The sequence below is a fragment of the Marmota marmota genome, unplaced genomic scaffold, assembly GCF_001458135.2.
Source record: "Marmota marmota marmota unplaced genomic scaffold, marMar, whole genome shotgun sequence".
Lineage (NCBI taxonomy): Eukaryota > Metazoa > Chordata > Mammalia > Rodentia > Sciuridae > Marmota > Marmota marmota.
Genome location: NW_026000142.1, coordinates 26,558,182 through 26,570,213, shown reverse-complemented (window position 1 = coordinate 26,570,213; position 12,032 = coordinate 26,558,182). Strand labels below are relative to the sequence as shown.

Here is a 12,032-nt window from a genome sequence, read left to right as displayed (position 1 = left end):
ACTGAACCTGGAAAAGAGTGCATTTTAAAAATTGGAATATTTCTATTTTCCTTCTTTTTACTTAACAATGAGAACTAAATTGTGCTATATTTTTCCCCCTTTGTTCTAGCTTCCAGGAAGCTAAGAGTTCAAATTGTTGCCCTATTAATGAAACAGGTTCACTTCCAATTCCTTCATCAATTGTTTTACTCTTTCTCTCTATTGTCTTATTATTTGTTTTAATGGTCATTTAAAGGGGTTGTTTATTTTGCAAGATACCTCAACTTGTCCTCGAAAGGAGACACTAAATCACTAAAAATCTACAAATGGCAAAAGCCTGATGTAATGATGCCTGACAGCTCTCTTTAGACTTCAACGGCTTTTGTTCACTGCTGTCTACTCAATGCCCTGAACAGTACTTGGCACAGGTAGGTGTGCAATAAATCTTTGTTGAATGAATTAATGGGAAAGTGAGCAAATCTGTCTCAATTACAAGTATGTGTGAGCATATGTGTAGCACATGCGCATGCCTGTGTGTGTGCGCGCACACACACACACACACACACACACACACACTCATTTCCACCTATTTTGGAAATTTTGTCCTAGAGTTCTTTACCTTATGAGTCATTACTTGAAGAGAAACAGACATATTATATAAATTTTTCCAAGTTATTGAAATTCTTGAAATGTAGCTATTGAGATAAATAAATGTTCCCATGAAATGGTAGCTGTGGTACATAATAAGAAAAATTACCTTACCTGGCTGCAAGAGTCCTTGGAATAACAATGGTGATTCTTGTCCACTCTTCAAAGTCCCCTGTATGATACATGGTGGGCTCACTCAGTTCCCTGGAGCTCCCTTCGCATCCTTTGCCTGCAGAAGCTGGGAAACAGCCTTCTTTCACCAGAAACCAGGACATTCCAGCATCATGAGAGTACTGAAGAAGAACTGGGGCAGTATTGCTGAACTGATTAGCACATCCTATGTTTAGCTGTTAAAAAGGACAGAATTACACAAGGTTTTGGTTCCAAGACATCATCCAACAAATTAGGCACTACGGCAGCCAGAGCCCTTTCTACTCAGTCTGCATGAAATCACAATGTCAAGACTGTGCAGCTCAATCCCAACCAAAGCCCTACCATAAATTCTGGGATTTGTTGGTGGATGCAATCAGCAAGTACTTTTTAGCAGAAAGCTGAACAAGCTACCTACTTTATGGGTTTCTTGGGACTATAAAAAAGAAGAAAAATGTATAATGTCTATGTTTCTGGAGTCTTGGACAAAAGATAAAAACCAAGAAATTGCGTCCTTCTCCCTCTTGGTATAAAAAGGGAAAGCAGAAGATGGAGAAGCAGGTGTTTTTCTCAGAGCAGGAAGAGAAGGCTGGGTTCTCTGCTTTCCACAGAACCAAAATCTTTATTCTGGTTTTTTTTTTTTTTTGCCAAAACTTACTAAGAAATCAGAATCAGCTTAGATGAAAGTGCTAAATTTTTGCTACAGCAAAAATTTAGCAACATAATTAAGAAAAAGAACTATTATCATTCTGTCCTTGAGTAGAGACTGTCATAGGATTCATAATAATGAAAAAAATTGTAAAAAAATGCAACCTAAATCCTATTGCTTAGCATATTGTTTTTATTTTTCTGTTTTCCTTTCTTCTTTTTATATGGGAGTATATATTTTGGACACGTCGTTGAGGCTATCACATTTCTAGAACTTTCCTCCTATTTTCAATTTAACATTACTTTATTATCTTATGCAACATAGCGATGAATATATCTTTTCCTTTTCAGTTGATTTTTTATCACCAAATAAATCCCTAGGAATGGTATTACCAAGTCAAATTTAGAAACACGTTTTACATTTTCTAATTATAGATGTTCATTTAGTATCAGTTTGGTTCAAATACATCAGTTTTACCACAGCACTGGGTATTATATCAGCTTAAGATAGTTTCTTTCTAAACTAATACATACATAAATGAATTTTAATACTGTTTTAGTTTTCAGTTTTGATAGCTATAACTTTCAGACATTCCCCCTATTTATTTAATTATTGGTGTCTTAGGTGAATGGTCTGTTTAGATCTTATTCACATTTTTGACTGGAGCTTTGATGGGATTTTATTTCAGGAGACTTTAAAAATAAGGGTAGTCTAATTACAAGAAAAATTGCAGTAAGGAACCAAAAGAACATGGTTGTGACCAAAGACTAAAGGAAGACATAAAGGTAGAAAGGGCCAGAGACACATAAAAATGGAGGTTGGAGTTCATGAGATAAATCAGTTATCCTTGTGACTGTAGGGTAGCTTTATCTAGTCTTTAAAAGTCTGTATTTTCCTCATTTCCAAACTCAGAGCTAGAAAAAAAAATCTCTCAGAAGGATTTATACCTTTGACTGCTAGGAATTTAAATGTGACTCATTTATTTAAGTTTATGTAGAAAATGTCAAGAATATAATTAACGGTTTGCACTCTCAAATGCATGATAAAGATCTTCTAAGGACTGGGGTTGTGGCTTAGGGGTAGAGCGCTTGCCTACCATGCATGAGACACTAGGTTCTATCCCCGGCACCACATAAAAATAAGAACAAATAAAATAAAGGTATTGTGTCCATCTACAACTAAAAGGAAAAAAAAATGTTTTAAAAAAGATCTTCTAGCAGAAATTTGTTTTATTGTACTACTCACTAGTAAGAATAGCCTTTGGCTGGCACCTGGTGATGGCAGCCTCATTGGGCACACAAAGTTAGCTTTTTCTCTTGAATTTTTATGACTGCTATTATTTCTAAGGTAAGCAAGTTGTTGGATCTTTTAGTTCATTGACAAGTTTGTGATTAGAAATCAGGCAATGAAGTGATACAGACACACTCTGAGTTGTATTAAATATATAATTCAACTTAGACTTTGCATTCAGGATCCATTTGTATATACATCTAGCAAATATTTACTGGAGAACCTGCTAAATATAATCTATACATGCTTATGTCTCTCCTACTTTAAAAAGCAAAGCAAAAGAAAATGAAAATTCTTAATGATTTTTGGGTCTGCCTGTAACTACACAGTTAAACATATTGAGATAAAGGCCATATTTGCTGCATAAATTCCTGCATAAATTCCTCAACATTTTTCAATCCATTATAAACTGATTTTTGCTGTTACCATTGCAATGAATTACCAAGGAAACCCCATCAAACTAAATCCGATGGAAAAATTTAATCCTTATTTTACAGATTATTTTGTTCCTTCTGACACTGTTGACCATCTTTTTTTTTTTTTAATTGACCACATAGCCTGACTTTCTAATGCTGCTGTTTTGTAGGATTCAGTTCTTGTTTTTCTTACATTCTAATTCTGTGCATGCTTTCAATCTCATTCATAAGCATAACTTTGAGTGCCTTCTGAATGTCCCTGACTCCCAGCTATGATCTATCACCCAGTAGGTCACCAAAACCTGCTGACTATTCCCTTAACATCTCTCAGACTTATGTACTTATCTTTTTAACTCAAGATATGCTTTAACCCGACCTAATTTATCACTACAGCTCTACATTGTTTATTTACTCAAATATGTTTGAAAAGTTGATCACTTTTCTCTGTCTCTTCCACTGCTGGGCAGGGCCTGTTCCTACCAATTCTTAGTTGGATCACTGCAACAGCTGCCCCAGGGTATCTCTGCTATAGTCCTTGCCTCTGCTAGCAGATTTCCAGCACAGTGATTATTTAAAATCCCAAGTCAGTGCATGTCATCCTTTAGCTGGACACTTTATTCAGAACAGAGGCCCAAGTCTGACCTGAGATTTTTTTTACACTCTATTCACTTCTCTGTTGTAGTCATGATGGCATCCTTGTGGTTTCTAAAACATTCCCCCAAAACACTCCCACTTCAAGACCTGGTACTTTTTGTTTCATGTGCCTGCAGAGATCTTCCCTGTGTAGCTGCATGACTCACTCCTTGAATTTTTATAGGTTATAGTTTAACTAGTATTTTACTAGAGATCAACCTGACAATCCTTTATATAGTGGTTACTGCTCTCCATCACCCAACCCTGTACTCTCTATTTTGTATTTATTCATAGCCTACAACAGTGTCTGAAACATACAGACTTTATGTTTGCTGAACGAATGTACTTGTTGACTGCTTTCCCCTTGTTAGGTAAACACTCATATTGCTGCCAGAATGACCCTTCTAAAATACAGGTCTGATTGTGGCATTCAATAGATTAAAAATCTCTGTTACTCACTGTTCTTGGGATAATATCCGAGTGACTTGGTGTAGAATATAATCAAAATGAGCTCTTTCACCTCTGCTACATATACCTCTTACTCCTCCACGTTTCTAAATCTGCCATTCTCATTTGCATTTTCATGTATTTGAGTGTTTTGTTTCTTCTTTCTGGATTTCTCCCCTTCCATTCTTTAGCGGTCTAAATCTCTATATTTCCAGAAGTTTTAAATTTTCATCCATCCATCCATCCATGCAGGGTACTCTCATAGAATTTATGGACTACTTCTACTAAAGCACTCTTATGACTGTACTGTGACTATTTAGTTTTCTGGCTCAAATTTTTCTTGTGTTATGCACTCTTGCCCTTTAAGTACTTAACAATTTTTTTAAATTTAGATTTTTTAAACTTTAGAATATCACCCTGCAGAATTTAATGCCTAACTTACCATGGTTTTGTGAGTGGTTAAATGGAAAATATGATGAGAAATAGCACAGTATTCTGGAAATATATCTGACATTAATGTTATTTTGTTACCATTTTAAGTGTTACCAACACATGAATATAGATTCATGTACCATTATTGATGCTTTCCCCATTACAGTTTAGCATCAAAATCTAAACAGGGAAGGATAACATTTTACTAATCATATTATTTATGACTAACTTCCTTGTTTACAGGCTTGTGGAAATTATATTTGAAGAGCTGCCTATAAACATCTGATCTCTTTAATAATTCCATTTGTAAATTATTTAGCATCTGCATCCTGCCGTTATGTAGGGACCATGTAGTTGTGCTAGCTCATTAAAACTGCATTACTTTCGACCCCAGAATTCACCAATGGGATTTTATTATAAACACAATGAAATTTTGATTAGGGTTCTGAGACAAGTGCTTGTCAAAGTAAATACTTGCTATACATGTTGATATGTTACCACAGTGCTGAAAAAAATAGGCTTTTAGGAGAACAATTATAAGTGGAGTAAAGGAGGGGAAATTATTTGGAAATCCTATAGTAAATTCACAAAATAACTCATAAGCCCAAACATCACTAATAAACTGAAAAGGGAGGCTTATCCAGCCCCATTAAGAAGCATGGGATTAAATCACCATCAGATTGATGTCTTCAAGGTCCATGTTATTTTTAATTATGGACAAGTTCCATAAGTACTTAAAGAAATAGAATGATACAGCCACAACTTCTAGGACTTCTTGAAAACTGATAAACTTTTTTTCCTCATGAGTAGATCGTTTCAGCTCTGTCATCCTGTGATTGAGGAACCTTTTTCATTCAAGTGAGTGCCTTTGTTAACAGAATAAGAAAAAATTTGTGTTCTTTGTTTCACTTATAAATGTGCAAGATGATTTTACTCTTTTACCTGCTTTGGGAAGACCTTTGTGCATAAATACCTTGAACTGTAGCACATATCCAGGTTTAAGGGTCAAATCTCGAGTTACTGCAAATCGATCTCCATCTGATTTTCCAAACACCATGGCTGAAGGCGTGGTGGCACAAAAGGTTTCATTTTTAACCATTCCTTCATTAGCCAACATCAACCACACACTCATTTGATTCATAGGGTAATCAAACGCTGGCTTCTCATAAAAGTTCTAATAGCAACAATACAAATAAAGCAGGAAAGCAATTTAATGGCTCTGAAAACAAAAAAGGAATTTTCAGTTCATGACATGCTGAACCATGTACCACTTGTATTTCTAGGAAAATACAGAAGATTCTCTATATTAACTTTCTTTTGACTGCCATTCACATTTTCTCTTGACGATTTAACAACCAAAAATACTTTGCTGCTGTTTATAATCATTTTATAAACACTCTAACCATTCTGCTTGATAACTTGGTTAGACTTTATAGTCCTTTTCACATCCAAATAATCTGTGAACTAGTAGCCAAGAGAGGTAACCAAAAAATGAAGTTACAAACACTAAAATACCTGGGGTAAAGTTGGGTTCACAACTGGAATAACCTGATTCTGCTTCTCTGACAGAATGATGATATCATCTACTGCCCACTGGTCATAGTCCTCCCCAGAGAACACAGGCTGCCACCAGCGGAACCTGGTGCAAGGGGTCTTAGCAGCGGCTGGAAGCTCCAGATACACAAATCTGCAGAAGAGCAAATCATTTATGGGGAGGAAAGGAAAAGCTGTGTTTTTCTTAGAAGCTGGTGAAATAACAAATTTAGCAACAGGAGATTTTAGTTTGATATTTTGAAATTCTAAGTTTGGACAGATCAGACAAGGAGGCTTAATGTTGCGAGAAAGTTTGATCCTGATCATGTTTACTTCATTTGGAATGGTATCTTTTGGAGAAGAGGAAAAATATTTCAGCTGCATTTGATTCATCCACTTCTTTTGACTACCAGAAGGTGGCTCATAACTTTTAAAGAAATATCAAGAAAAAAACAGTTCCTTCATACATATTACATAAATAATGGTAATTTTAAAAATGTAAGGGTAATTCTTACCAGGGAAAAAAATCTAATTATGGTTGGTCTTTGTGAACATTTTTTTTTTTTTGGTACCAGGGATTGAACTCAGGGGCACTCTATCACTGAACCACATCCCCAGCCCTATTTTGTATTTATTTAGAGAGAGGGTCTCACTGAGTTGCTCAGCACCTCACTTTTTGCTGAGGCTGGCTTCGAACTTTCGATCCTCCTGCCTCAGCCTCCGGAACCGCTGGGATTACAGGCATGTGCCACAACGTCTGGCTCTGTTGACATTTTGATGTATATTATCCTACTCTGTAATTTATTTTATAGGCATTTATATTTTGGAACAACATTGTATCGTAAGTAATTATGTCAGTAAAATTATTTAAGAACAATTTGATGTATATGATTTTTCATTACATTGACATGCTAGAGTTTATCTTTCCCTATTACAAATAATTTTGTGGTGGGACTTCCTATACATAAAGCTTCCTCTACTCCTTACTTTTTTTTTTTGGTAAGAGTCCTAGAAGTGAAATTATTGGGTCAAGTAAACTGGTCATGTTTAAGGCTCTTGATTTTCTAAATTCCTGTCTGGAAGGGTTATAATGGTTTATGATAATTTGCAGGATGACACAAGAGAGACTGTTTTGCTGTTCCCATGTGGAGATAGCTCTGGGTGCTACCATTAAAAAAAATGGCATTGTGACTGTTAAAAAATGGTATCTTTTCATGCAATGGAAGTTTATTATGATTCACATTTTATTGAACATATGTACTTCCTCTTTAGTAACATCCACTCATTCCTTTTATTTATTTTTCCCATTATTGTGGGATCTTAGTGCTTTTCTTGACAATTTGTATAAGCTTTTTACAGGAACATTGATCCTTTATCTCATATTTGTTGCAAATACTTTTCCCAATTAGCTTTCCTACTTTTCACATCATATGTGCAGTCATATATGTACCTAGGGTAATGATGTCCATCTCATTCCACCATATTTCCTGTCCCCATGCCCCCTCCCCATCCTTTCCTCCCCTTTGCCCAATCAAAGTTACTCTATTTTTCCCATGTCCCCTCACCCCCTTATGGATCAGCATTCACTTATCAGACAGAACATTCAGTCTTTGGTTTTTTGCGATTGACTTACTTCGTTTAGCATGATATTCTCCAATTCCATCCATTTACCTGCAAATGCCATAATTTTATTATCTTTTAATGCTGAGTAATATTCCATTGTGTATGTACCACGGTTTCTTTATCCATTCATCTATTGAAGGGCATCTAGGTTGCTTCCACAGTTTAGTTTTTGTGAATTGAGCCGCTAAAAACACTGATGTGGCTGCGTTACTATAGTATGCTGATTTCAAGTCCTTTGGGTATAGATGGAGATGGCATAGCTGGTGGTTCCATTCCAAGTTTTGTAAGGAATCTCCATACTGCTTTCCAGATTGGTTGCATAATTTGCAGTCCCACCAATAATATATGAGTGTGCCTTTTCTTCTACATCCTTGACAACATTTATTGTTGCCTGTATTCTTGATAACTGACATTCTGACTGGGCATGAGATAAAATCTTAGAGTAGTTTTGATTTACATTTCTCTAATTACTAGAGATGTTGAACATTTTTTCATATATTTGTTGATCAAATGTGTATCTTTTTTTGAGAAGTGTCTGTGCAGGTCCTTAGCCAATTTATTGATTGGATTGTTTGTTTTCTTGTAGTTCTAGATGGACAGCATGCCTTTATTTTAAGTTTTTATTTATTTATTCTAAGTTAAGTTTTTTGAGTTCTTTATATATTATTTGTTGTCTTCTGTATCTCTGAAGGAGATTTTGAACTTTTGTAGTTTTCTTCACAGAAATTCTCATTATTGTTTGTTAAAGTTGTTTCTTATATTTATTTATGTATTTGCCACCATGAATGGGTTTTTTTTTTACCATATATTTCAACTCAGACTTTCTTAATCAGTTCAGCATCACAGAAACCTGAGAGAATATGGTGGATTCTTTGGCCTCCCATAAATATTACCATAAATAAAACATTTGCGGTGACTCACAATGCCTGGAATCTAGGTTATCTACTTTGGTTTAAACTAAGTATTTCTGGGATTTGAACAAGCCATTTAATGTTTGTTTATTTACATAGTTGTCTAGTTACTTTATTGAACTAATAATATCCAATTTGACCACTAAATTACTTGGAAAAAATAATTTGTCTTATTCTAAACTGTTGTTTAAACCAGTTTGGCACTGTTACCCCCCTCTCCACTCCCCCTAGTTCTACTGGACTGCATCTCGGGGACTCTCACTAGGTTTCCTCTCCTATCCAGGGTTCATGACTTTCTCACTAGATGTTAAATCTCATTTTGCCCAGGTGTTTCATTTCTGGTTTCAGCCTCTACCCCATGTTCCTTAGATAAAAATCTTTTTCAGGTTTACTTGTGTTATATATTATGGAGAATTATATTGCCTTTAAGGGACCCAATATTTTGAAAACACAAACTTGTAAACCTTTTACCTGTAATAAAGGTATATTTGAAGTGGTATGTTTAAAATATATTTGATTTGTAAGACTTTGATCTACATATTTCTCAATAATTGTTTTTCAATACCAGACTCAGTTGTAATATGCAAAACAGGAACAATATTAATATAGTAAAGCTTAATAATCATCAGTGGTCAACATGTAAGAAGAATTTTGCCTTGCATTAAAGTGGAAATATAGAGATTAGAAAAAGAAACACTCTAAAAGTGATCTTTGCATGAATTTTAATATTTATATAAAATGTAAAGTATAAACACAGAATTTCAAAATACTACATAATTACAAAAGAACTAAATTTTAAAATATTGACTGCCTAGTGCACAAAATTATTTTCCTAAACGCTTCAACAGTTGTTGTCTGAATTTTTTTCTCCCTTAGTAACTGTGGTCTGAACCCAGGAGCATTTTACCACTGAGCTACATATCCAGCCCTTTTAATATTTTATTTTGAGACAGGGTCTCACTAAGTTGCTTAGGGCCTTGCTAAATTGCCGAGACTGGCCCTGAACCTGCAATTCTTCTGCTTTAGTATCCCAAGTTTCTCGGATTACAGCTGCAGGCCATTGTGGCCCAGCTGAAATATTTAATAACATATATTCTCCATCTATAGAATAGTCCATTAAAAATTTTTAGAAAATCTGAACTCTACAGACTCATTCATATATTATTTAGGACTAGTCCTGGATGTAGCCATATGAAAACTTTTAACAACAACAAACCCATCTCGCTCTTGAATCTAACAGTTGAGCATATTTTGTGTTACATATAAAACCAAAATCCAAACCAAAAATCTTCCAATAGAAAAGTGAGTTTGGAACATCCCTATAAGACACTGGGTAAACAGAGATCTATCATCTTGCTTTTCTTTTAGCCACCATTTTTTCCCCAAATATTTAAAAACTCCAACATGAATGCAAATGGATTTTGTTTCATCAGAACAGAAATGAAGTGAAAGTGGAATGAAATCTTTATATGTTGGGTTATCATTTGTGTTAAATATTTGTGAGTTTGGCTATTTTTGTAACTGTCAACATTTTAGAAATGCCTCAACAAAAAATGTAATCTTTACCATTCCCAGAAACCACTGGAAGACCCAGTAGGTGGGAGGTTACCTTGGCTTGCTGAAATCTGAGAAGTACATCTCTGCCAGCAGGTGCCACTGGATGCCCCCGTTGTTGCTGTACTGGAGGAGGACGCCTTCCTCGCGGCTGTCAGGTTTGTTGCACACACCACTCTCTCCGCCTATTTGGATGTAGAACTGGACAAAGTCCACCCAAGAGGTATCCAGATCCCAGCTCACCAATTGTCTTTTCCCAGCCTTTCCAAAGAACAATAAAACCACTGTCAATCATTTGAGAGCTCTTTGGCATTTGACTGTTCAGTTCCAAATTCACATGAACATCCTAACACTATGTGGAAGTGGTCTTGTCCCCAGTTACTATTGGGAGGAGCAAGCTGTGCCATTTTGTTGTTCTGTTCTAGCTATAGTAACTGTTCTTGGATATATTTGTTTAATCTCTTCATCACTGATTCCCAGAATAGATTATGAGGCCCTTGGGAATTTCTCATTATACCAAAGGGTATTTGAAAGTTTTTTAAAAATGAAGCAAAATTAACTTTAATTAAAACACTCCCAGCTTTTGCTTTATAAATCTCCTTTGGGCAGAGTAATGGAGAAGGAAGACAATATACCTTGAAATCAGAGGGCTTTTTGGTTTTTGTTTTTGCAGTGCCAAGGAGAGAACCAGGGCCTTGTGCATGCTAGGCAGGCACGCTAACACTGAGGTACATGCCCAGCCCCACTTGAATCTGGGTTTGAATCTCAGCCTAATACTGTTCAGGAGCTGTGTGGCCTTTCTGAGCTCTTATTTTCCTCAAAGGTACAATATGGGTAAAAATACCTTATTCATAGGATGTTGTGACCATTGGGTGAAATAACACATGACACAGAAACTGTCTAGCTCACTGTGTGCCTTCCTGAGGGAACATCCTCTCCAGAGATATGCCTGAATCCTCCTTTCCCCATGGGAAACAAAATCAAACAGGCAAGACAGAAATTTCTTGGCAAAAGAGAGTACTGCAGTGTGTCACGCTCCTAGTCTGCCTGCCTGCTATCTGCCTGTTTTTCACTTCCAATACAGAGGTTGGGAAGGGTTCATTTAAATTAGTTATTACAACCACTAAACAATCTTGTTATGTCTTTAAAGGGTTGAAACTTCCCACAAATCCACTTTAACTCAACTTTTCCCATTGGTATGTCTGTCCCCTGAGCATCAAGGTATTGTGGTGAGGTGTACAAACTACAAGAATGTCACTGTTGTTGTGTGTGAATGGTTTCATAAAAAGGGAACTGAAGAAGGTTTGCTTTTGATACTTTTTCCCTAAGCAGGTATTGATTAATCCATGGACTTCTCTGAGTTGATCTCAGAGAACTCATAAGAAATTCAACTAAAAAGTCAGTAAGAAAAAATGGGGTTGGGGAGGGAGAGCAAGGGAGGAAGATTACCTCTAGATAGGGAATAGGGGTGGGAGGGAAAGGGAGGGAGAAGGGGAATTGTATGGATGGTGAAAGGAGACCCTCATCATTATACAAAATACATGTATGAAGATGTGAATTTGGTGTCAACATACCTTATGTATAATCAGAGATATGATAAATTATGGTATAATGGTGCATTAAGAATTGTAATGCAAGAAGAGGAGCAGCGGCCTGCTGAGAGGCAGAGCCGCCCCCTCCCCCTGCGCCGGCAAGGTAGAGGGAACTGTGACCACCCACAGAGCAGGCCCAGCGGCCTGCTGAGGGGCAGAGCCGCCCCCCACCCCC

General features: G+C 36.3%; 1 protein-coding gene across 1 annotated transcript in view; it reads right to left on the bottom strand.

Annotated features, from left to right (window-relative positions):
- The window catches only part of Reln (reelin), a 470,436-nt gene that overhangs the window by 95,906 nt on the left and 362,498 nt on the right, over nt 1–12,032 (bottom strand). Inside the window, exons 26-29 of the mRNA XM_015488375.2 lie at nt 10,321–10,526; nt 6,160–6,331; nt 5,618–5,818; nt 742–974 (exon numbers count right to left, since the gene is read on the bottom strand). Of these exons, the coding sequence (XP_015343861.1) occupies nt 742–974; nt 5,618–5,818; nt 6,160–6,331; nt 10,321–10,526 (812 nt within the window). The remainder of the gene's footprint in view (nt 1–741; nt 975–5,617; nt 5,819–6,159; nt 6,332–10,320; nt 10,527–12,032) is intronic.